The sequence below is a fragment of the Lissotriton helveticus genome, chromosome 8 (assembly GCF_964261635.1).
Source record: "Lissotriton helveticus chromosome 8, aLisHel1.1, whole genome shotgun sequence".
Classification (NCBI taxonomy): domain Eukaryota; kingdom Metazoa; phylum Chordata; class Amphibia; order Caudata; family Salamandridae; genus Lissotriton; species Lissotriton helveticus.
Genome location: NC_136069.1, coordinates 807,417,845 through 807,445,016, shown reverse-complemented (window position 1 = coordinate 807,445,016; position 27,172 = coordinate 807,417,845). Strand labels below are relative to the sequence as shown.

Below are 27,172 nucleotides of genomic sequence, written 5' to 3'. Positions count from 1 at the left end.
GCTTATAGTCTAAATTATATTTGTCATCAAATTCAAAGTAGCTCTTGGTGAGTGCTATTTGTAATAGTTATATTAAAAAGTCATTAGGCACTGCTATCAAAGACTGATGGCCATTTAATATTTCTTTAAAATTCCTCGTACCCTCCTCCTGGGGGATAGTGGTATGGTATACGTATTCAGTGCATACATACCAAATATTCCAAGTCAGGGTCAAATGTAAAATCATCTCATTTTTTTATGACATCACCTCTGCTCTGTGCATTATTTGCAGTTTCAGGTACAGAATAAAGAATAAAGAGATCAATGCATTTTCTGAGTGGCTCCAAAAATGAACTACACCCGGAGATGATTCATCTCCTTGGTGGAGTACTTTGTTTTACGAATTCTACTCACGGTTTAAGTTACTGGTATACTGAAGCATTTTTATTTAGATATCGGAATTCATACTGGCTTATTATGTCACTGCCTTAGTTGTGATTTATTTTATCTCGTTTTGTATATCAATAAATGAATTGCAATTCAAACACCTGTTATGATCACTATTACTCAGTTGTCTTAAGATCTCTTGTTTGCAATCAATAATATTTTTGTAGGCAATAGCATCCTCTTTGACTGTAGGTTTCAGTAGAATAGGTGGGATGTACTTAATCTCATTCAATGCCAATCGCTCCTCTAATGCTGTAGGGCACAAACACTTTTGCGGTTTTAAGTGTGGAGATTTCTTTAAGGTTCAGACTTTCAAAAGCCAGCAATTCTGTTCACGTGGTATTACTAAGAGGAATAAAGCTCAAGAGAGAAAACGCTTTTAAATAATTCAAGAGTAAAGAAATGTCTCATTTCTGTTTGAACAAAGGAACGTCCCTTACATAGGAGCATAGTGTTTACTGGGAATAGAACATTGTGGGAAAGATTGTAAATGGGGATGGCGGTGTTGCCTTCCACCATTGGGAGGGAGCCACCTATTAAATGTGCTTCTGGTCTGCTGTTCACCTAGTGAGAAGCTGCGCTGTTGGACCTTTCCTCTTCCCTTCTCACCACATTGATTCTTTACGACTAACATAGGGTTATAGGTTTTTCCGGTAAGCGACCCAGTGCTGAGGCCCTTACACTTATCAGAAGCTTCAGCAGAGCTTTCAGACGATTATGAATTTTTGTTTGTTGTGTCTACCCTAGGATCTGTGCTGGTCAGGTGTATCTTTTTACTGTGTGTATTTTCATGTAGTTTTTTTTATATTTCTACAGCTTTCTAAATGTAATAGATTTTTTGTGTTCTGCTCAATCACATGGAATTCCGAGACCATTGTTTATAATTTCCCTATGCCAGTTTGACATCTGAAATTGGATTATATTCAATAATCTTTTTTTCAAGTTCTGCTATTGCCTATAATTCTGTGATTCCCTCTTGGTATGTGTCAAGGCTCTGTCTAAACCTAGAGCTAACCAATGCCTTGAACGAGTGTTTGGTGTAGGACTTAAACCGTGTTGCAATTTAGGATCATTTGTGAAACTAACCAGTGCATTCTTAAACCTGTTTACCAAGCACATTGACGCTGTCTTTAATATGCTCAGTTATAATTTGTGCATGTAACATTGTATGAATGTTTTTTGCAGCATTTTTCACATTGATGTTTGTGGTTCACTACTAACTAATGAAAATGTAGAGGGTCCAAGCAATGATGGACCCCTAATTATGTTTCTATGTATTCTTCAGAAAAAGTAGGGTTTTCTTTGTTATTCATAGCTCTAACAGGTGGAGAACACCTTTGAGAGAAAGTGTAATTGTATATGCCCTCTCAGCCAGTTCCAGCTGCACAACCATATATAGAATAAAACAGGAGCTCACCTGTAGACCTTTAAGAAGATGGGACATTTAAAAAATCATAAAACAGGGGCTCACTATGGTGTCATTCATTTAAAATACATGATTGAGCATCTCCTTGAGGCAAGATGCGGAGCTGGCTCACTGAAGTGAACAGTTACAAATGGCATCCCCAGCTGATTGATGTTCTCTCTGGTCTAGCCTATCCCCCGTGCCCCCGAGATCCAGCCTCAGCTCCAGTGGATGTGCTCCCCTGGGTATAACATCTCTGGCAAAGCAGGTGGGCATCCATAGAAAATGCCTCCCACTCTTCCTGGGCTCCTGCTGATTAGTGCTTAACTGCGTGTTGTGGCAGGCGGGAAACAGCGTTTATAACGCTGTCAATAGCACGCGGGTAGGTAACAACACGGATGTTACATCATCCGCGTTGTTACCACACATGGCATTACATCGCAAGTCATTTCTACGACTTGCGCTAGATGGCGCGCAACACTAAGGAATGTGTTGCATTTTAAATCCAACACATTCCCTATTATTGCGCTAACTTGAGTAGGAATAGTAATTTATACTATTCCTAAGTCCAGGGCGCCATCTAGTGCAAGTCGTAGAAACGACTTGCGATGTAAAACCATGCGTGGTAACAATGCGGACGATGTAACGTCCGCGTTGTAACCTACAGCGTGGTAATGTATGTCGTAGTAATGTCATACATACGTGGCAGGTATCAACTGTGGTGGGCTAGCAGAGAGATGTCCACTGCACAGCACCCAGTCTGCCCTTCAAAGAGGGGCCAAGGGTGACCATAACAAACTTCAAGTCATTGTGTAGAGGGTCCATGGGACTGCCTTTACCACTTTTTTAGAATGTTCCCTTGTGGAGTATTAAATGTGGGCCAACTCTTGGTAGCCGCAGTTAGTGTACCTCCTGATAGCCTCTTCTCCCATTTGGATGGGTCTATGTCCCCTGCCCCCATGCAAATGCAAAAACATGTCCTTACGATAGTGTTGCCACGATATGTGCACTAGCACTATCTGTATTACAGAAGGGACTGCACTAGTGTCTGTGGTCCCTTCTTTGATACTACAGTGCCCCAGGGTGCAAAAAACAGCGTACTCGCCCTCTGTGCCCTCGGGGCAGTTCATGTAATACGGCCCCTGATGTAAATTCAGGACTAATATGGCAATGTTAAATTGATGCTCTTTACATGTCTATTGCAGATATAGAAGATTATAGAATAACATTGGATCAAGGGTCAAAGTCTGACACAATTCTTGCTGTCTGATGTAGAGATTTGTGTTCTGTAAAATCCGCTGATTGTCATGGCATGTTGTAAGTTTGGCATCAGAAGAATTACCGTCTGTGAAATTACTGCCACCACATTTCAAAATTTCAGAGACTATTTTACTGGTTGTAATCTCGCCCATGGCCGATTGGCCTCTTCATCCTTCATTTGGTTAATGCATTATCATCTCCTACATCAAGAAGAGGCTCTGCGGAAGTTAATATCTTCATGTTGGTACTATAGTTATCTTACCCAACTGAACATCACCTATTTTAGGAGCATGGTATTAAGGCTAAATATTAAAAAAGCATTTAAATAGTAAATATTCACCTGTAGTAGTACTTCTATGAACACCTGAAAATGAACTACTTTTGCATATTCACAAACATTCTGAGGAGCTTATTGAAAAACTGTACTATGTGGAAGTTTCTAGACAATGGACTGAGAACGTCAGGGAGCACATTCCCTATGTTCTCATTTCCCCAATGAACATTTGTACAAATGCAGCCAGATGTACTAATGATTTTTGTTCTTCACGGGAAAACACTTACCTTTAGAAAAATCCCTTTCCCCACCCCCACCTCTAGTTCTGGTTGAGGATTTTAGCTTTTCGCCATGAGAGGAGAGTTTTTACTGCCTTGGTGGTAGAGAAATCTGCCATAGTTAATCCATTTGCATCTGTCAGGAATCATTCTTTGAATTCCTGGCTGTTATAAGTAATGCTTTTTTGACGGTTGAAAATGGTGTTCTGGCCTTAGTTTGAAGTATTTCATTTGAAACATTTAGGGCATTATTACATTGTCGGGCGAACGTGAGGATCAGGACTGACTGGCGTCCGGTCAGCGGTCCAAACAGCAGCATTACAATGCGACAGCACTTGGTGCAGTCCCATACTCCCATTTCTCTTTGGGAGCTTGTGCAGCGGCCGTAGCACAAGCTCCCCTAGAAAAATGGGAGAATTTGTTCATTCTGGCAACGTGTGGCAGGTACCTCAAGGTGCCTGGCGCACAGTGAAGGGATCAACAGGAAGGCACAATAGGTGCCCCCTTGGCCCCCTCCGGAGACCAGAGAGAAGGGGGCCCTGTTAGGTGCCCAAATAGTCACTTTCCGACAGGCTTTCCATGCCAGAAAGCCCGATCTTGGAAAGTCTGTTGGAAACCAACATCGTAATCCCGAAGGCATAAACAGCATCCACTGGGATTATGGTCAGGCAACTGACTGGCCGATGGGCTCCTTGAGCCCATCGAAATCCAGCCAGAAGAACGGGCCGGTTTCACTTTAGACCGCCTGCATCATGACATTTTTAATTGCATTCATATATTTTGGCAAAATAAGACAATTTTGGCTAAAAGTAGTAGGCGGAATTTCCCAATTTTTCACCCTTTCCTGATGTCTAGAACACAAATAGTGCCCACATCTGCATCCATCCTTTCTTCCTCTAAGAGGACCATGGGTAGGACATCAGGGAGGGAAAGATGGCAGATTGGATGTCTGATTTGCAGGCTTTATCCGCCAATGAACAACTGAAGATGCCATAGAAGCTAGCACTAAGAACAATGCAGGGGCACTAGGTGATGAAGGATGTTGATGGGTGATCGTGATGGGACAAGTCCAGGATGGGTCCGGACAAGTCCTGTGAGTCTTGTCCATGGGCAATAGGTTCATAGCAAAGGACAAAGTAGGTAGCTACTAAGAAGCACCGTTCCACTCTGAAATACCCCTTGCACCACTGGAAAAAAATTGTTGTGATTACAAAGAGTCTCTGAAGTAGCAGTTTTTTTTTTTAAACAATGAATAGTTAGGTAAAATACCTGACTTACTGTAGCTAAAAAAAATACATGGAATTGCGAGCTGTCAGTCTAGAGCTACCATAATATCAGTGGCGGGTGGTAATTTTGACAAGGATGGGATGGAGGAGTCACAGAAGCACAAATACACAATCACACCCATGCACATGCATTTACTTATACATGCATGCATACACCAAACATAGAAAAACACTTAAACTTGCCATAACTGAAGCTCTCCGAGATGAAGCCCTGGAGGTCCCAGGAGAGCTGGGTCTGCTGCCTTGCCTGATTGGCTGACCTCAGGTCAGTCAATGAGGGAAGACAGCAGTCCCTCACTCATCACAGAGTGGGCTGGGGTCAGTGAGACCCTACTCTGTGACGAAGGGTCACTGATTGACACTCGCCCAGGGCACTTCAAGGCAATCAGTGATGCCCCTCCTCGCCCCTCCCCATGAGGGGGAGGGCCCGAGGAACTTTTGCTAGGCTGAGGTCAAGCCCACAGGGCTGTGAAATCCTCAGCCTGGCAAAGTTCAGCCCAGGCATCCAGGAGCATACCCATTTACCGCATGTCTCGTTTCTGGCTGCCTGACCTGAACCAGATGAGTGTCTTCAGGCTGACACTCTTCTTGTCTGGAAAAAAAGTGGGGGTGTGGCCCCTTAGCCCATACCGAAGGGTTGTTGCGCAAAATATAAAGGCCCTGTTAAAAGTAAAGTTGATTGTTACGTATGGCCAGGCCAAGGTTGCAAAAAATCAGTTATAAAAAAAACATGTTAAGCGAACTTGTGATAAATTGATTTGAAAAATGTAGATTTATTTCAAAGGGCCTGTTGCATTTTCCCCATAGATGTTATAGATTTCCGAGCTCAAGGTTTTTCATTTGTTTATTTCAATGTAACTGTAATTCAAATCAAACTTTTCAAACTGCCATCTTTGATTCCTTTACCACCGATATGGGCACACTTATCTTTGTTTCCTTTAAGACTCCTTTAGTTAAATGTGAACAAAGGTATGTCTGGAGCAGAGGTCTTCAATCTGTGGGGCGTGACCCCTAGTGGGGCCCTGGAGTCCTGGGAAGGGGGTCGCGCATCCCCAGCTTCACTTGTTCCTAGCAAGCCAAAGCATTTGCTTTCCTTTTGGAAAAAGACAGTGGGAGGGCGGATTTAAATCATTATCAATTGTTTGCCTGAATGAAACGCAAATGTGCACTGTGAATTATTTTGCAAGTGTAAAGGATGCTTGGGAGCTGTTCTGGCTTTAATTGATCAAATCACTCCAAGCTTTGTGATGACAAAGTTTAGTTTTTTTGAGGGGTAGTGCAAAGAATTAACAACTCGGTTGGGAATGGCTTGCTTTAAATTTCAACTGCATTTACACACTCCTTAGTACCCCTAAAGATGTGTTGAAGGGACAGTTATTTAAAAAAACAATTGCATTACATATACTCTGGTCTTACTAAAATCTACATTTTGGAAGCACCATTTTATCGTAAAACTATTTGCATGTTTTGCAGCATTCTATCTTACACTGTGTGTAATGCAAGTATAAAATGTTGACTAACATATTCACAGTGCTTTCTGTCACAGGCTGTGACCTTGCAGCACTAAAAATACATATCACTATTCTCCACTGCACCAATCAAGATTTAATTCTGTGGCACTCTGTTTTTACCAGACCTCTGCAGTGTATTAACTAATAGAGGTGTCATACTGTACTACACTGCATTTCCCACTAACAACTTTTTAAATGTAGTTTAGATTTATGCTGCCGATTATTTTATATATAGCTACCTGATGGTGAAAGACCTCAAACACTTACAGAATATTTTTTGCTTATTTATGAGAGGCTTGCATCGCCAGAGCATCACTGTTTTTGATGATCCGGTGGCACAAGCATCACAACCATTCCTATGAGGCAAAACAAAGTCACCCTGCATGACTTTGCATGGCCTCACATATATGGAGTAAGACATAGCAGCGCAGGTCACTGCGTTGCCTTACTTTGCGTCAAAGAGGTGGTCCATGGGCTTTGTGTGGGGTTCCCACGCAACACCCATGGATTTTGATGCTGCCCCATATTTACAAAATCAGGTAAACCTGGGACAGCTCCAAAAGCGGACGCCTCCCCAGCAGAGGCTTAACAAGGGAAATGTTTTCAATTCTCCTCGTTTTTTCCTCTTTCCATGAGTGCTGCATTTTGCAGCTCGCAAAGAAAGAGGAAAACACCTCTCTGGATTGTTTTTGTGAAGGAAGGTGCCCCTTTCTGTACAAAAACAATACTGCCTATGCTGGTGCTAGCCAGCAATGTGTGCGCCAATGCAAGGGAAAAGGACAGGAATGCACTGTATTTCATAAATACGGTGCATTCCTGCCCTTTCACAGAGGCATAGGGCAGCGCTGCAAGAAGATTTGTGGCGCTGCCCTACACCAGTTCCTCATAAATGAGGCACTTTGGGGCAGATTTACAACTTTGGGCACATCTCTGCTAATCAGCAGGGATGCGCCAGCACAGTTGCGACACGCCAAACCACCTGTACGCCACCACTGATGCGCCGCATTTACAATGAGGCACTCTGTGGAGCACGGATGGGCAGATGCGTGTCGCATCCCCCGGCGGAAATGCAGCGCATTGCTGGAGTCGCATCGCAAGCGCGACGCAGCTCCAGCAAGGCTCGGTGTGCCTTGTAGATTTCACTCAGCCACTTTTCCGAGGTGTTCCTGCGCCGGAACCCCCCCCCCCCATGCCGGAAAGCCCACATGTGGCACAGGGCTTTACAACGTGACGCATCCCCCTGGATGCGTAACGGTGTAAATACCCCGCAGCATGGTTCTGGCTTTGTGCCACTGCTGCGTCACAAAAGTGACACAACAGCGGTGCAAATATGGCGTACGGGGCTTGTAAATCTGCCGCTTTGTTTTTAGCTACACCTTTGACCACGCCCCCACGCTCACTGACCTTTAGTTTGCTAAACACTGTTTAATATTATTTCCCCCGCATAAAAATTATTTGCTGTGGGAATTGTGGGTGTTTATAGTTGTTGATAGTTGTCGATGATGAGGCGTACCATGTTCTAGAAATGTTTTTCAGAAGGGGGGCCATATGCCTAAAAAAGTTTGACAAGGGGGTCTCGGCATCAAAAAGTTTGAAGACCTCTGGTCTACAGTAAGCACAGAGGCGCGTGACAAGCAGTAAGAAAATGACTGGCCTTATTTTTTTTTTTCAGTAAGCAGTGTGCTAAACCTATTTTAAAAATGTGTAATCAGTACAGCGAGAGAACATTAGCATCCTGTATGTTGCAAGCAAGAAAAAGGGTCACGACAGGAAGAAATAACTTCTCTCTACAATACTAACTTTCGGCGCATTTTCGTGATTGCAGCTGCCACATTCCTCTGACGAGACTTGAAGTGTCTCAGCGGGAGCAGCGTCCCCCCACTGCTTGTGACAAGAATTCCGTGCTCTTACTGTACGTGTCTGAAATGATTTTCATTAAAGCATCCTTTTAGATGTAAGAAATTAGCAGGGGCGCACAGCCAGAAGTAACTTCCACACCACGTCCATGGCAACAGGTTGCATCCTTATACAGAAGTGTATTTATTTAAATCTTTCTAGCTCCTAGCAGGGCACTTTTTTTAGCCCTTCGTCCATGGTGTTCAAAAAGACTATTGGGCCCTGCATTTTCCGTTTTACTGCCACGTTTGCCTCTTCATATGAATTCCTGTACACTATAATGGTCCCTGTCAGTGCTTTAAGTGGGCCGGGTCTTGCCGGTGATCAGCTCTGGCAGTTCTAAAAAGCAAGTGCCGAGACGGTCCCTATCGAGCTCTACATTTTTACCCTCACCCTCAAAATGAAAAAAAAAAATCTTAACTCTGTAGCAGTGCCTCCCTCCACTGCCTGTGCTGTCACTTCAAAGAGACTAGTTGTAGTTCTTGTATAGTCTCATTTCGAAACTGAAGCATTATCAATATTCTATACAACAAAGCCATAGTTGTGGTTTATTTATCTTATGCAACTAACAACCATTGCCAACAGCCCTGGTTTGCTATAGGTGTATTGTTACTTGTTGTGTTATATATTTTGATGCAGTGACAGGAGCAGCAAAAGGCCAGTCAGGCGGCACACTATGCTAAACACAGATTTTAATTTCTGTGTTTTTTAACCACGCCCTTTATTACATCGCCACGCCCCTTTGAGAGACCACCCCCCCCAGATTTTTCATCCCATTTAAAGCCCTGTCTCGTTTTTTATGTCACTGCAATTCCTCAGCGTAGAGTATTTATCACTGACAAAAAAATCAAAAATCAAAAAAGTGATGGGTGGAATGGCTGAATAATTCCCAGTCACTAATTACTCAAGGTCACATTAAAGTCCATCAGATGTTTCACTCATTGAGGCACTACGGACGGAGAATAACCACGTGCAACTCAAACGGTCTCCTTCTCCAGCAGGAACAGTCCATCCGACCAGCTCGGCACGTCCCCTTTGAACATAAACACAAATTACCACAGACTGCTTTCATATTCATTGGGCACCATCAGTGTGGCGCAGTTTCAGCTGTGTGGCACCCTTTCAATATGCGGAAGTGATGCAGGTGTGCTGTTTGCTTCAGCTAATTTCTGGTGAGCCACAATATAGTATTCATTTAGCAGTATTTATCAATCCATATCTCGATATTCAGTTCAACATAGGTCTAGAGCTTTAAAATTCTTCATATTCATAAGCCAAACCTAGATCCTGTCTGCCTTATTGACCAACTACCCTTATTCGATATTGAGTAGAATGTAATCTTTTATCGAGGGAACCTAGGTTACGGTACTTTTACTCCTCTTATATACTCCAGTTCTGACATTAAATAATCGTTACTAATCTGTGACAGTAGGTGTGGTTGCTGAATTCTGTGCCACTGCTGTGAAGCACTATTTTAGGGACAACCCGCCATTAAAGGGTACGTTTATGTCATGGACCACAAAGTAGAGGTAGACCATGTGCACCTTGTAATGTGTGTTTGTGAGTGGGATCTAATTAGCTGGTGTGCAATTAGCGCCTAGTTCTGAGTTGGACACTTCTGAATGGGGAATAATGGGTGAATATTATGTCATTCCCCAATCCTAACGTGTGCAAACAGCACATGCGTACTATTTGTTTCAGCAAACAGACAGGTCTTCCGTGGAACAATTCGCAGAAGCAAATACCAGCATTATGCATAATTTCCTTGCCACTGTTATTCCCATAACGTGATTAGCAGAACCATTTTAATTGTGCCCCAAGTAGCTTGAAAAAGAGCATTTTAATTCGAATTCCTTTCTGTTGTACGATTAGGATTCCTGTTCCACAAATGCTCCCTGTTTGTATGCAGAGAAACGGTTGTGTTTTTTTTTTATTCCCACAAATCTTTTAGCCCACAAAGTATAGGTTTAGTGGAACATTGTAATATCTGTCTCAGATTCTTTACAGTTTAAAAAAATAACTTTTCTTTTGTGCACATTATTCAGGCTGATGTAATTCATGGACAATGTCTTAATAAATATGTTTATTTTACTTCACTGGGGGCATTTTGTGTAAGATTTCTTGGGAATCATTGAGGGTGTGACATAGCAGAGGCAACGACTCAGCCCTACCACCTTAGTAGGCATTTTGCCCATACAAGAGCTTCCATCAGTATGGCACAATCTACATCAGGAGAAAAATGACTAAAGGGGATGGTTCGCCATGCCCCAACGACATGGCGAATCTATAAAGTGTGTGATTCCTAAATATAGATTCACTACACGGGGGTCCGTCTGTAGGGCCCACATAACAGTTCTCAAAGATGAACTGTGGGTTTTTCCTCAGCAACAGCGGTGTAACGCAAAATGATGGGGCCCCCCTACAGAAAAGGACGAGGGCCCCTGGGTCTCCCATATCTCAAAGATATCTATTGGTCTTGGGCTGAATCGGGTCCCAATGAAGGGGATGGGGCCCATTTAGGGTTGGAAGCCTGCATTACGCCCCTGCTCAGCAAGTGGGAGTATTTGATGAAAACTTTTCTTGTGTGCATCGAATTGGTTTCACTCTCATTTCTGGACAGATCTGATGCCTGCAGAAACATAGCATCAGTCGCGCAATCAAGAACTGTGTGGCCCATTTAATGTTCTTCACTTTGGCTTGAGGTCTCCCTAGGGGATGTTTTTTTAACAAAGTTCTGCTTAGACTCCACCACGAGAAGGTCTTCCAATTCCCTTAAAGGGGCAGGAAGGATTACAGAACCTTTTGTTAACCTCCCCTACTCCTTCTTCAAGATGACGCCTTAAATCATCAGCTCTATTATATAACTGTTTAAGTCTATAATTTTTAAACATATGGATCCTGGAAATCATTCTGTGAAATACTCATTAATCATGTTTAAAAACTAGCTGGATAGTTGATGACATCAAACTTGAAGGTCATGCATGAATAGGGGCAGATTTACTAAAATTTCAAGCAACGCAACATAGCACGGCCACTTGCTGTGCTGCGTTGCGTGAAAGGATGACATCAGAAATGTGCCTTATTTCCAAAGACATGGTGCATTTCTACTGCCCTCTTGTGCTGCTGCACCATGTGCTGCCGAGCACCAACGCAGGCACCCTTGCATCATCATGCACGGTTGCCTGCACTACAATCAGGACTGTTTTTTGTACAGGAAAGGGCACCTTCCTGCACACAAGCAATCCTTAAAGGCATTTTCCTTTTTCTATGTGTGATGGGGAATGCATCACATGTGGAAATAGATATTTCTCCATGTTACGCCTGGGTGTGGGAGGCATACTATTTTGATGCATTCCCACGTTACAACTCTTTAAAAATTTGGGAATGTTCCAAAATTAATGTGAGGATTTGTGGGAATGCCCACACTCTACCCATGGAACGCTTCCCTGCCACGAGGTAATGCAAGGCATTGAAATGCGCTACTTTGCGTTACCTTGGATTTGCTAAACCACGCAAGGTGACTTTGCTTGACTTAGTAAATCCCAGTTAAGAGCTTGCGATGCCTTACTTTGTCTTTTGTACTACATGGGCGACTCAAGCCCTTTGTAAATGTGGCCCTTTTGCTGTATTGCCCTGTGATGTGTTTCCTAATATTCTGCCTTCCTGGACTACAAAACAATCCTGTTGAGAGACAAGTAGTGCTTTATCAGGAGGAAACCTCCTTCAGCAAGCTGATCTGTGTAGCTAATCTCTATGAGGCTCACTTTGGGCTAATTAAAAGTTAAAAGTGCACCTCTGAATCGTAACTTTGAAGACTTGTTGAGTACTGTACCATGTAATCTGCAGCTTCTCTTGGGCACCCTCTTGACTGCCTCCTCCGAATGGAGGAGTTGACCCTTCTGGCTTAGGAATGATAGATGCACCCAAATTAATTAAGGTCCTAATGGTGGATGATGCTCTGGTTAGTTTTGATGAGAACTGCAGCTTGTCTGATTGGACCATTGGATGAGTTATATCCATGTGTCTAATGATGCACTTGCCATTTGTCAAGTTGAAAATAATGGGTCATTCCTACTTGAGTATTGATAGGCCCAGAAACATGCAAAGCAGATTCAAAAGATTGGAAAACTTTAGACTCCACATGAATGGGAGTCCATTTTCTAATCTTTATTCCAATCTTGCTTGATTGCATTATCATAGGGTTTACAGCATCACTGTCGCAAAACGAGAGAAGGAAAGGGGCAGTGGTGGCCACCACAAACATAGGGTGGTGAGTGGGTGAAGGCAACACTGGAGGAGTCGCCTGCGGGGGGGCTGATGTGGGGGGTTGTAATAGTATATTTTAAAAAAGGACCTTACCTGAAGCTGCCGGCTGCCTCCCATGTCGCGTGGTGCCTCCTGTCTTCTTCCTGGTCCCAGCAACCCTTGGGACAGACTCCCATCCAATCCCTGTGCTGCAGAGCAGAGTGGAGATTGGAATGAGTGGGCTGGAAAGATGCTCCTCTCAGACAAGGGAGTCTGTGGGGTTTCTCCAGACAGCGGTTCAATGTAGCCGGGCTGGAGAAACCTAAGTGCGCATGTCTGTTTGGCCAGCCTGAGATGGTTGGCCAACACACATATGCGCACTTAGGGAGTGCACATAGAACTCCTCCTCCCTACAGCGCTGGCTGGCTAATATGAGCCCCCTTCCAGTGCCGGCTCCTCTGCAATGGCGGATGAGCATCGTCCCACTGCCTGGCTCAGAGCCAGCAAATGAAAAATAAAACGGTGCTAGACCATCCTTTTGTTTTTAGTTTGCTGGCTCTGATCCAGGCAGTGGGTTGATGCTCATCCCCATTGCGGAGGAGCCAACGCTAGAAATGGGCTCATATTACCCCTTCCCCAAATTGCTGCCTATTGTCTATTGACTTCCCATTTGCATTTTGAGGACAAAAATGCCTATTGATGTTAATCATCAACATATTTACCATAATGAGTGGGCCAGTAAAAACCTGATAGGTCCAGAGTAGCCTACCTGGTGTCAGATCAAGACTAATACACTGTTAGATTACTGCTCTTTGCATGTCTATAAGCTAGTCAGTCCCCTAATAGACCGGATGATCTCTCAGTCTGTTTTTGCTGTGAGGGAAAAGAAAGCTGAACATCCATGGGTACTCTAAATGCATGGACGATGCTGGTATGATCAGAAATTATAGACTACCCAGCTCGATGCAAACACTTACACTATACCACTTTAAAAGTCCACCATCCATGACCGATTTAGACGTAACCTTTTCCCAGATCAATGGAAATGGAGGACCACTTCCAGTTAAACCCTGATTGATGTGCAGCATACAGGAAATCGGGTTTTGATGTATTTCGTCCTCTTGGGACATAACACACTCCTCATCCTCGTTTAATTCCTTGTTTATGAGGGACCAAACCCCGGCACTTAATCTGTTAAAAAAGTAAATGCAGGAGCCCAACGTTTCGCTTAGGAGCTTGCCGCCACCATTGTTGAATTCCTTGTTTGCCTAATGCAAAGTCTGTTTAGACAAGTCTGCCTCCTGGATCTTTCTTTCAGCAATCTACTCTTCCTGTTTCTACCTCACTCGTGTACATTCTTTTTAATCCCTGCCCACCACTTACCACTTTTGCTGAGTGGGCCCCCTGGAGCTCGGGTCCCCACGCGCACTGCGGGAGCTGTGGGGACTTTTGTTACGCCACCGAGAAGCACAAAAATCAACAGTTATCACAGTGCTGTGCCAGTCTGTTCGGCACTGATCTTCGTTATTGTTTCTCTATTTTGCCCTCCATCTTACTGCAGCAAAATTCATGTCATTAGTTGCTACTCAGTGAGAGCAGCAGTTATTTTCAAGTGCATGTTATTGTATGGGTTGAGCCTGTGCAGTGAATGTTTGTAATGCTTGCCTTTGTTTATTAAGGGGACTGCTTTGCTGACAGTAGACCAGAGAAGATGGGAAGATCTGAAAAGCAGACTGAAGATAGCACAGCCTCTTCATCTCCCACCTCGCCCAGGTATCAAAGCCTTTCTAAATCCTCTTCATATCTTGCACAAGTGTTGAAAATGTCTGATATTTAAATGCAGTGCGCGACCAGAGTCTCAAGAAGGGTAATAAAGACCGATTCTCACCAAAGAAATGTGCACATATCCGTGAAATTAACAAAAAAGACATGATTCGCTGAATTTAGAATCTATCCAGAAAAAAAAGGATTATAATGAAAGAGATAATTGTATATAGTGTGTACCAGCGAAGTACTACATAATCATATAAATGCAAAGCATTCCTGTATTTTGCATCATAATTGACAGTGGTCAAATTTCAAATAAGTCTTTCTCTGCAACATCATAAAGTCAATTTGAAATTCAAAAGCATGAAATTACAGCTTTCCAGTGCTGATGTCCTGAGAAACATGGTAAAGCTTTGGAGCTCAACTGTTAACAAAATTGCCTTAGGCTAATGCTGCATGTCCTGCCTCTACAATAATAACTAAGCAAAGGAACTAAGAGCAAAAGACTGACATAATCACACAGAGTAGTTTTTCCCGCTAAACAAGCATCAGCAATAACTATCAGTGTGGCTTATTAAAGTGCCTTTGGTGCCATTGATGGTTTTAGGCACTCAGTAAGTCATCATACATGCACTCTGTAATTCATCTTTGCATTCAACCATCTACTGATTCTTTCTTGCATGCACTCTGACACAATTACTATAATACATGCACAAACTAAACAACATACGTGAGATAAATTGAAAGAATGCAAGTAGAAAATTGAAAACGTGCTACCGTCCTAACATAGTAGGCATATGCTTGCAATAACTAAACATATCAGCAGGTGTTCGTCTTACAAAGGCATTATAAATAGTGTCTCAGTATTTTAAAGTTCAAGCATGACTACCACATTTAGAACCAACGTGTTGCCATCTTGGTATAGTAAAACAATAACACACAATAAACAACAATATTCAATAAAACTCTCCTAGTTTTGAGAAAGTGGCATGTGTGATGCGTGCACTGCAGATGAAATGAGTGGCAAGCAAGAGACCCGTTAACACTGCCTGGAAAGCTGTAGTATCCTCTTAAGAAACATACAAATAAAAAGAGGAAAAGTAAAAAATTGAAAGGGATCTATAAAAGGAGAAAACTGAACATGAAAGAACTGGCCAACCAACCCAGACCCTGTAGCACACAGGGGCACATGCATGATTGAAAATTGCATTTGCAAATGGTGCGAATTGCAAAAATCGGCCATTTGCTAATGCAATTTGAACTTTTGGGATGCATCATAATTTTTGTACTTTTCGCAATTTAAGAAATCGCAAAATTGCGATTTCCTAAATTGCGATTGCATTTAAGGAATCTCAAATTGAGATTCCTTAAATGCAATGCATCAAACTTAAAAAATTAGCGATTTCGCTAATAAGGGGAGCAAATTACCAGGAAGTTGACCTTCATGGTAATTTGCAAAAACGTAGAAAAATGCACTAAAGTGCATTTTTCAAAGTTCTATTTTACACACACACATGCCCTTGGGGCATATGTGTGTGCAAGATGTACTTGTAGGCAGATTTCAGGGGTGTAACAGGGTGTCATTTTGACACCCTCGCACCCTTGAAATTGCATTCTCAATTTGCGATTCTCTAATTGAGAATCGCAAATTGAGAATGTCTTCCCATTCATTCCTATGGGCCCCTAGGCCCATAGGAATGAATGGGGAGGTATTCCTTAATTGCGATTCTCAATTAGAGAATCGCAATTAAGGAATTTTAAGAAATCACAATTTTTAGTGATTTCTTCATGCATAGCCTTTTGCAATTTCTTATTAGCGAATCCTTATTTTTCGCTAATAAGGAATCACAAATGTTTGATGTATGTGGGCCTTATTTTCAGATGCATGCTTATGTCTGATCAAAAAATTCCATGATTCACAGTTCAAGAGAGCCACTGATTTATGTGGACTGAACAATTACCGCATGCAGTGTGGTGTCGCAAATGAAAGCAGAATGTAAATTACACTCAGGTAGACCAATGAGAGAACACATCTGGTCCAAAGGCCCTCTATGTAGGCATATATATGGACACATATTTATATAAAATGTTTTTTGTAATTATAAGATCCTGGTGAACAGCTCAAAAGAAATACTAGCAAGAAGTATTACACTGCAAATCTTCTCCCCTAGAATTTGCCAAAGACAGCAACCGTCACCAACATCCTTGTCAGGCAAAGTAATATGTGACATTTCATGTCACAAAGTACCTATCTGTAGCTTTAATACAGAGAAATAACAATACATCCTTAAATGCCTATCAACTTTAACATCTGCTGTTCACAATCAATATAGCAGGCATACTGTATTTATCATAACTTTTCATTACAACAAACTTGCAAAGCAAAATACTATTTTTCCTAAGAGGGCCTAACAAGAATTCTGTCAGTGCAAATTCTCAATAGCTACGGTTGGATGTATGACATTACAACGCATGCTTTTACCACGCATGCTTTTACATCGCAAGTTTTACAACGCATGCCTTTACAACGCATTAGCGCTTTGGGGTGCTGGATAGTGAATAGTTTAATTTACTATTCCAACTCTAGTCCCCGTGGATGGTAGGGAAGGTGTTGGATAGTAAATTAAATTTATTCCCTATCCTAGAGCGCCCCCCAGAGCAATGCGTTGTAATGGTTTGCGTTGTAAAAGTTGCGATGTAAAAGCATTGCGTGGTAAAAGTTGCGTTGTAAGTGATGTTTCCCGCTACGGTTTGTCAGTGGGGTGACCAGCACAAGAACTCTTCCCTACTACAGTAATCTGTGATATTCCATGAGACAAAATACCTATTGGTAGGTTTTAATACATAGTAATAACAATTTACCCTTAAATGCGTATTGACTTTAACATATGCTCTTCACAGTCATTATCTCAGGGTTACTGCCTTTATCATAATGTTTTATTCAAACAATCAGGCCTATAACCTTTATCATCTACTTGTCACCATAACCAACTCTGACCTACTGTGTTGGTCATACGCCTTCCCACAAGGCAATCATCAGGAATACCATAATAAAATTACAAGTATGTACAAAATGCAGTTGTCAAAACAATATGTCATCCCTACTTATGGCTTGACACTACTATAGGCAACAATCTGAACTGAAGTGTGCATACATTAAAAAAATATAAATAGATACAAAGTTATTGTTCATAAAACAATATACAAGTCCTCTCAATAGGGTCTGATAATCAAAGTACGATTCTACTCTCAGGGTTTGTCAGAGGGGGTGAAAACACGAAATCCCTTGCCTATTATGGTATTCTGTAGCATTACATGTAACCAAATCCATTTCTATGGTCTGTAACACAATGTGATAACAATCCACTTTTAGAGTCTTGTTGGCATTACTGTACGCTTTTCACAATAAATAAGCCAGATCTGTCGCCTTTGTAATAACTTTTGAGAATAAGCAGGCTAGACCTATGGCACCTGACATAACATTTCCCTGCACAGCAATCAAACCTATAGCTGTTATTACTGACTTGCCACTTTTACCAACTTGGGCTACCGTACTGCATGGCAGCTTTCCCACAAGGCAACCATCAGGCATTCAATCATAAAATTGTATACAAAATTACAATTAGCAAAATAAAATACTCTCATTAACAGGCCTTAAAAATAATGCTCACAGTGCAACTCTTCTGTACCCATGGCTTGTCAGGGGTCAACCAACACCAAGCCTTTTACCTACTAAGGATATCTGTGAGATTCCATGTAATAAAAACATATCTGTAGGCTTTTCAGAGTAATAGCAATCACTTTTAAACGCCTAATAACTTTAACATATGCTTTGCACAATCACTATGCCTGGCTTACTGCCTCTGTTGCAAATTTTTATAAGAAATAACCAGGCCTGTAGACTGTGTCATTGGATAGTTACCATAAGGAACTCAAGCCTATCGTACCGAGCATAAGTTTTCCACAAGGCAACCATACAGCATACAGTTGCAAATGTACAAATGTATACGAAATTACAGTTGGCTACGCAAAATATAGTCTCTCCTATAAGAACCTAACAAGGTTTATTGTAGTGCACTTCTATCCCCAAGGTTGTTTGAGTGGGTCACTAACACTAAATTCCTTGCCTACTACAACAACCTGTGAACATGTTACAAAATACCTGCCAACAGGCTTTAGCACAGTGTAATATTAGTAATCCATTTTTTTTTTTTTTTTTTAATTTGTTTTTATTGCAGAATTATAGACAAACTTCAAGGTCAAACGACCAGACAACCTCCTACAACTCGAGGCACCATAACGTGACAAAATAGTACACAGCCATTTAGCCCACATCCCGGAGGCCGGGCGGCGCACCAATCATCTCTTTCCGTCCGGTCCACATAGCGGCCAAAAGGACATCCGGCCAACAGCACGATCATGTATCTGCTTTTTTATCACCTAACAAACTCCCCCCCAACGCTGATACTTCCCACATTTTCCTGTATGCCATGTCCAGGCCCCCAGTATCCACCCCAGCATGTCCACCTTAGTCCTCCACTAGATCAGTCGCCCGATCGCGTCTAATACCATTCCCTCCTCATCGACCCCTACGTGTCTCCCTACCACCGACTGCAGGTGAACTGGTGGGATCCCCTGACTTGGAAGCCCCCTTCAGTGTGTCAGCAGTGTCCCAGTATCTATCCCCCCCCGACCCCCCCCCCTGCCGCCATAGATGTGGGTGGTATCTATGTGTCCCAGAAACTGCGTCAATACGCCCATCGGGGTCAAGCTGTGGTCTCCCTAGCCTCATGGAACCTCCCCGTCCAGGCTCCCCTCCTCTTCCTCCCTGGTCAAGTAGTCGTTCAGGGCCTGCACAATCATCTCCCACGCTCTCGCAAGCTCTAAGCTCTTCTCATTACCGGTCCGCGTAGCCTGCCGCATTCTGAGCACACTCTCGCATTGGGACCATTTACGCAGCTCATTCGACCATCTCCGGACAGACGGGCCCTCCCTGGACTTCCAGTGCCAGGTAATCTCCCTCTGCGCCAGGATAAGTCCTAAGTCGATAAACTTGCTCGTGTTTTTGGTCTTCGCCGTGTGTGGGAACCACAGCAATATACATGCGGCCATGTCAAAGTCCACCTCCCTGTCCGTGACAGCATTCAAAAGCTCCCCCACCTCTGCCCAGTACGACCCCAACCGCGGGCAACCCCACAGCATATGGTCTAACTCAACTGCAGGTACCAAGCATCTCGGACACGCTGCATCCCGTACCTGAAAGTACCGTCTGATTTTCCCTGGCGTCAGGTATGCTCTATGTAATATGAAGAAATGGACCTGTTGGAAGCGAGCGTTCCTACAACCCTTCCACGCTCTCTTCCAAATGTGGCCCCACTCCGGGTCCGGTATGGGCCTACCTATACTGTCCTCCCATTTCTCCTTCAGCTCGGACAACGGCGCCAGACCCTCGTTCAGCATTCTCGAATGAAGACAGGTCACCGCCTTTACCGTACCCGCAGCCATCACAACGTACTGGCAGGCCATAGTCGTTTCTGGTTCGCCTAGTCCCCCCTGCCAGTGTTTTTGTATCGCCGTAGTCACAGCGGCATGCAAGAGGTAGCTCCCATCCGCAAGCCCAAATTGGTCCTGCAACACCCGATAGGGTACTAGCACCCCGTCCGCATAAAGATCTCCCACCATCTGCAATCCCAGGTCCTCCCATTCCGCCAACGGAGACCAATCACCTCCATGAGGCAGTGCCGTCAGCATTCCCAGGGGGATCTCTGGTGCATATGGGCGAGCAGAACCCGCTCTCTTCAGGCTCCTAAGCCAGCACGACCTGAGGGTTTTCTCTTCAATCGTGAGATCGCCCAATCTCAGCTTTTGCTGCAGTACAATGTAGGACAGGATGTGCCGCTGAATCCCCTTCCCTCGTCCCTGGTTGGGGCCCCTGAACTCTCTCGCGACGTTCTGCGTCAAGATCTGGAGCTGGGCCGCTAGGTAGTACAACTCAAAATCGGGGACCGCCATCCCCCCCTCAAGCTTGGGCCTATGCAAAGTATGCAACGCCACTCTGCGTCTTCCGTGGCCCCAAAGGAAGGCAACTACCATTGAACGCAGCTCTCTAAAGATCCTCCAAGGGATCCATACCGGCAAGGTGCGGAAATAATAAAGCAACCGCGGCAGTGCCACCATTTTCAGCAGCGCTACCCGGCCCTGCACCGACAAGGGGAGAGAGGCCCAAAAAGTCATGCAGCCCCGCAGCCCCCATATGCAACGGCCTACATTACCTTCCAACAGGTCAGCGGCCACGTGATAAACCCAGACCCCCAGGTAGGTGAAGCAGGAGCCCTCCCAGACCACATCCATTGATAAAGGGGGGTACGTCAAGTTCCCCTTCAGCGGGAAAATGCAGGTTTTACTCCAGTTTACCCTAAGGCCCGACATCCTGCCAAACCGGGAGAGCAGTTCCGTCGCCCCACCAAGGGCGCCTTCCGTGTCCTCCAAGTAGAGCAGCAGATCATCCGCATACAGTGAGATGTGATGAAGTCCCCCGTTGCTCCAGACTCCTGGATACAGTACTCCCGTTCGCGCCTGCGCCGCCAATGGTTCCATCGCCAAAGCAAACAGGAGGGGGGACAGCGAGCAGCCCTGCCTCGTCCCTCTACGCACCGGATATGCAGGAGAAATTGCCTGTCCCAATCTGACCCTGGCTGTTGCATCAGCATAGAGGACCCTCGTCCAGCGGCCAAAGCCACCCCCAAGGCCAAACTTCTCCAGGACCTTATCAAGATATAGCCATTCCAGGCTATCAAAGGCTTTCTCTATATCCACTGATAACACTGCGGATCTACCGTCCAGTGCCTGGGCACCATCCAGTATTCGAATCAGGCGGCGGATATTAAGGGACGTATTTCTCGTGGGGATAAACCCAGCTTGGTCCTCATGGACCAATGTGGTCATGTGTGGCAGCAATCTGGTCGCCAGTATACGGCTTAAGATCTTGTAATCGACTGTCAGCATAGATAGGGGCCTATATGAGGTCACTTCTGTGGCATCTTTCCCTGGCTTCAGCAACGGCACCACTAAGGCTTCCCTCATCGATTGGGGGAGGCGTCCCAAGGTCTGGGCCTCTGAATACACCACCAGGAGTCTCGGAGCCAAAATATCTATGAATTTCGCATAAAATTCAACCGGTAGGCCGTCCACCCCCGGTGTCTTATTCCTAGCCATCTGTTTAACGGCCACCCGAATCTCCGATAGAGTTATCGGGCCGCCCAACCCCTTCGCAGTCTCATCATCTAATGAGGGGAGCTGAGCAGCAACCAGGTATTCATCTATCCTGGCTCCTTCCCCGCCCAACTGGCTCTCATATAGGGTCGTATAGTAGGATTGGAAGCGATTCAAGACCGCAGACTGGGTATAAACCACTTCCCCGGTCCCCGTTTTAATGCTCATGATCGGGTTGCCTCTAGGTTCTGGGTTGGCGAGTTTGGCAAGTAGCGTGCCCACCTTATCTCTCTCCCCGTGCACCTTGAGAAGGTACAACTTGTAATCATAGCATCACAGCCTTTCCGTTTCCCTAGCCACTACTTCTTTCGCCTCTAGTAGCCCGCCCTGTAGCTCCGGTCGTTCTGGCCTGCGCCTCTCTAGGTCCCTTAGCGCACTTTCAGCCTTCTCCAGATCCGCCACTACCGTCGTTCTGACATTCGCAAACCTGCCCATACACACTCCTCTCACCACCGCCTTCATCGCATCCCATTCCACCGATCTCGCAGTGGTCGTATCCGCATTCACCTCAAAATACTGCTCGACGCCCTGCTGGACAGTGGCGCTAAACACTGGATCCTCCAATGTGTCAGGGCCCAACCTCCACGTCGGCACCGCAGACCTCACCCGCCGCCATTGTACTGTCATCAGTAAGGGGTTATGGTCAGAGATGGTCCTGGCCAGGTACTCCGTATGTGTCACCAGTGCTGCCATACTACCGCTACAAAGGATAGAGTCTATTCTGACATGTAAAGCATGCAGTGCCGAAAAGAAGGAGTAATCCCTAACAGCAGGGTGTTGATCCCGCCACACATCCACTAGGCCCCACCTCTCCTGCCAATCCTGCCTGTGCGCGGCCAACCTCCGTACCGGGGAGTCGACCAGCGGCGGGTGTGATCAATCCCGCGCCACGTCCGTGATGGAATTAAAGTCTCCTCCCACTATAATGGGGCCCGCCAGGAAGTGAGCCATCAATCCGGAGAGTTTGTCAAAGAAACTGGCCTGGTCTACATTAGGGACATAGACACTGCTCAGCACCACCTCCCGGCCATACAGCCTGCCCTCCACCACCACAAAGCGGCCCTCAGGGTCCACCAATTGGTTCGTAACCTGAAACGGGACTCCTGCTCTCACCCATATCAGTACCCCTCTAGCAAACGCCGAATACGTCGTACCAAACACCTGTCCCCGCCATCTCTTTTGCAACGCCGCACATTCCTGCTTAGTCAGGTGGGTCTCCTGCAATAATGCAATCTGAATGCCCCGCCTCACCAAGTAAGCATGCACCCTGCTTCTCCGGGACATCGTACGCAGGCCACGGACGTTCCATGTAAGGGCCTTTAAATCAGGTAACGTTCCCATTGCCTCTATTTCCCATCCAATTCGGCAACATCAACTGAACCCCCACACCACGGCAGCATTCCCCCCAACGTAAAACATCCCCAAAAACTTTCCCAACCCCGCTCCCCAGAACAGGACCCAATAACAAAGCATCAGCCCCCATCCAAACCAAAAACATCACACACAATCCACTATACTGTGGTCGTCACCACAGAAGGCCTTAAGGGCAATGAGGGGAGGCCCGGGCCGATCCGGGGCAGACTGTGTCCCAGCTCCAAGCCCTAGATCCCTTACGACTGTCACATCAGAGTACCTGCCGGTCCGCCAGATACCCCAGGTAGTCCGCTCCAGCAGCAGCCGCAGTGCAGGCCCACTCAGCCATTATCACTCGTTGAACAACCCATCCGCCGTCTGCGGGGTGACCTCCGGTCCCACAGCGTTGTCCGCCTCAGACAGTTCCTCCCCAGACTTTCTGCTCTCCACTTCCGAGTCAGAGTCTCCCAGTTCATTCTCCTGCTGCGAACCCGTGATTAACGCCGTCGCTACCAGTGCCCCCTTTCTGGCCTCCGCCATCTCGGCAGCTCGCTGTGCCTGTTTAAGTTTGTTCTTCTTACGAATGCGCTGGGACTTCCGGATTCGCACCGGCTGCTGTCGTTCCCGGTCGCCTTTTTGTTGGCGGTCCGTGCCAGCGCGGTACAACTCCAGCCAAGACCACGCCTCATCAGGGGTCTGGAAGAATTGGGTCGCCCCATCCAGGATTACTCGCAGTTTGGCCGGGAAGAGTAGGGAATACTGAATACCCTCATTTCTCAGCTCTTTCTTCACGGCCAGAAACGATGCCCTATTCCTCTGAACCTCTTGCGTATAGTCCGGAAAGATCGTGACCGAGCTGTTATCCACTGTGAAGGGGCCCACCGAGCGTGCTCTTTGTATCAGGTAGTCCCGGTCCTTGAAGTGCAATAGTCTGATCACCATCGGCCGTGGGGGGCGCCCCTGCAAGGGTGGACGAGACGGGACCCTGTGCGCCCGCTCCAGGGAGAAGAACGGGGACAAGCCCTCCGGGGCCACGACCGTTCTCAACCAGCCCTCCATGTAGGCCACCGCATCATCACCCTCAATTTTTTCTGGCAGGCCCACCACCCGTATGTTGTTCCTCCTGTTGCGGCTTTCGGAGTCCTCCGCCCGTCTCTCCAGCGTCGCCAGCCTCTCCATGACATCAGACAATTTGCGTTCGACAGTGACCACCGCAGGTTTCAGTTCTAGGAGCAGTCGGTCATGATCCTTAACTTTGTCGGACAATTTCGCGTGATCCGCCCTCAGCAGGCCCAATCCAGTGGCCACCTGCGCAATGTCCTGGTGTAGAGATTCTTTGGTCGCCGTGATTGCATCCAGAATGCCATCTAGCCGCGCGTTCAGGCGGAGTTCCTGCGCCGACGCATCTTGCGCTGCTGGTGATCCCCCGTCCGCGTCCGGCCCGGCCAACAATCCGCCACCCCCGACCGCACTCCCAGTACTGCCGGTGGCAACCATCTGGGCAACCGCATGTGTCGACGCTGGGTGGTCCCCCAAGTGTCTGGCCAGTCCAAAGGACCCACTGCCGGGCGTCCGCTCCTCAAGCCCTTCTCACACTCCTCAGGCCCAAGCGTCCGGCCCGATCCTGGCTGCTCCCACCAGGAGGCTCGCCCCCTGCTCAGAAAGGGACCCCCACGGTCAGGGCGATCCTGCCCCCGGGTCTCCTGGCGAGCCTGCCCCAACCGGCTCCATTTGGCTCAAGGGCTCCGTCAGCCCGCACCTCACCACCACACCAGGACCCGACAGGCGCTGGGGCCAATAATTCACCGCGCCCCCTCAGGCTCTCCACGCAGTCCAGCCCCCACTGGGCTCAGGTGTGTCCCCTCGATGGCACCGCTCAGCGGACCCCCACCGCCGTCCAATTCCAGCTCCCTTGGCCGGCTCCACACCAACTGCACCAGTCCGTGCCTGCCTGCAAACAATCGCGGTCGGCCGGCCAGGTCGTGCGCTCTCCCCTCCGTCCGCTCCTCACCCTGCACGGTTTGGATCCGCCACCTCAATGCCTCCGGGCCGCGCCGCAACCAGCTTCACAGCGCCGGCCCAGATGCCGGGAAACAAAAACAATGCTGGCCCTCAGATGCCAGAGCACCGCAGATGTCGCTTCCCCGGCACTATGGCCGCCGGCGCCAGCGGTGGGGGGATGGGGGGATGGGCACTCCGTCCGCGAGTCCGTGCCGGGGGTCCCCGACACCGCCCTTCCCCTGCGGTCTCACCACTCCCGCAAACCTGGCTGGGCTGCGCCCGCTTGTGTCCTCGGGCCGCTGCCCGCCCCGCTCCGCGGCCGCGATCCTCAGTGCCCTGACACTCCGGCGCTGCCGCTGGGCACCATCGCCATCTTGGGCTCTTTGTTTTCCGTCTCGGGGCACCGCAATCCGTGCCACGCTCTCCGCCCCGTCCACGGCCACCTGCCGACCCACGAACGTCTCGCGTGGTGCGTCCGGCGATCAGCCCTCGAATCCTGGGTTCCACTGCGCCCAGAAGTGAGGGATTTACAGGAGTAATGCGGGATCAGGCACGGAGCTATGGGCTCACGCCGCCATCCTTATCGGCGTCCAAGCCACGCCCCCCGTAATATTAGTAATCCATATAAGCCTATAAGTCTTTAACACACACTTTTCACAACAAGTAGGTGAGGCCTACCTGATTTTTCATAATGTTCAAAATCAACAGGTCAAACCAATGATATCTGACATGACCGTACATCTTTCCCGGCATCAGCCTATTCAAGTGCATATAAAGTGGCAACCATTATGCATATAGTTACAAAATGAGAAGTCAAAAAATGAATTATCCCTTTAGAGATACACACATTCACATATATGAATTATCCCTTTAGAGATACACACATCTACATCCTCTGCTATGATATACAGTCAGTAACACCACATCAAGGGAACACACCAACTCAGGATGTCAATGCACTTATATGGTCATTTAATAAACAGTAAAACAATTGTTCAGTAAAAACATACAATAAAATATCACAAAATAAATTCAGTGTACCACAGTTAAAAACATTCATAAATCATTAAAATCCAGATATTCCCATGGAAAGGAATATGATAAGACATTTAAATCTGTCATTAAATTGTTAATTTGCAGCAATAGACAGCACACCACAGAGGGATTAATTCACCGTCCTCATATGATTCTGTCTTTCACAAATTTAACTAAAAACTCTGGCGTCAACGCGTTTCTGTGGGTTAAACCTATATGACCGCCTTAATCAGGACAAACATATGGATAGGCCATCTCCTTTCCGTTATTAGAAATTAATTAAACTGGTGCAGCACACACTCGGTAATAAGCCGTGTTGAATGAGGCCGATAGTTCAAAAACAACTCATCATGTCCACTTCACAAGTCCGTGTGCGGTAAAGGTTCTCTGTTCAAAATAATGTTCCGGTCCAGGGTAAGGAAATCTTCTTTGGGCAGCTACTGTTATTTATGTGATATTCTTAAATGAAGCCTTTCCCCGGATCCCGGATCTTAGAGTGGTTAAAATTGTTAAAACCTTCTCATATATCTGCACCTTTTCGGTTCGTAACGATTCCCAACAAACATAGATAGAGTTTTCAAAGTGACCATGTTGTGATTCCACTGGATCAGTCGACCGGAGTTGATGATCAGGTCACATGCAGCGTACTGTCATATTTTAAAGCTACGGGGTAAATAGACGGTCACTTCAAAAACCCTATCTATGTTCATTGGAAACCGTTACGAACCGAAAAGGTGCAGATATTTGAGACGGTTTTGTCCTCTGCGGCACCATCTCTGAAACCGCTGGTTTCAGTTGCCGCAGAGGACAAGAGCAGCCGACTATGTCACCGAGTCCCTTTCTGGTTCCGTGTCTTGAAGGCACCTCAGAAAGCACTGCTGCACTTCGCGCCACATCCCTGGTCTCACTGGCGCCGCTGGGCGACTGTCACCGAGCCGCTGCTTGAACCACGGCCTGTGGGCACGGCACTCCTCACCGCCTTGCTTCACTCTGCCTGGACCTCACTAACACCGTCACTGCTCGCCCGAACATCGACCAGCTCTGTCGCCTGCACAGTGACCTGTCAGCACTGCATCAAGCACCCCCTCACTCCGCCTCATAGCCTTGGACGCCATTGCATGGTCGTCACCGAGCTGCTGCCCACACCGCGCTGTGAGGGCACA

At 46.3% G+C, this 27,172-nt stretch overlaps 1 protein-coding gene across 1 annotated transcript in view; it reads left to right on the top strand.

Annotated features, from left to right (window-relative positions):
* The window catches only part of NALCN (sodium leak channel, non-selective), a 3,094,418-nt gene that overhangs the window by 2,913,687 nt on the left and 153,559 nt on the right, over nt 1–27,172 (top strand). Inside the window, exon 33 of the mRNA XM_078657626.1 lies at nt 14,261–14,354. Within this exon, the coding sequence (XP_078513752.1) occupies nt 14,261–14,354 (94 nt within the window). The remainder of the gene's footprint in view (nt 1–14,260; nt 14,355–27,172) is intronic.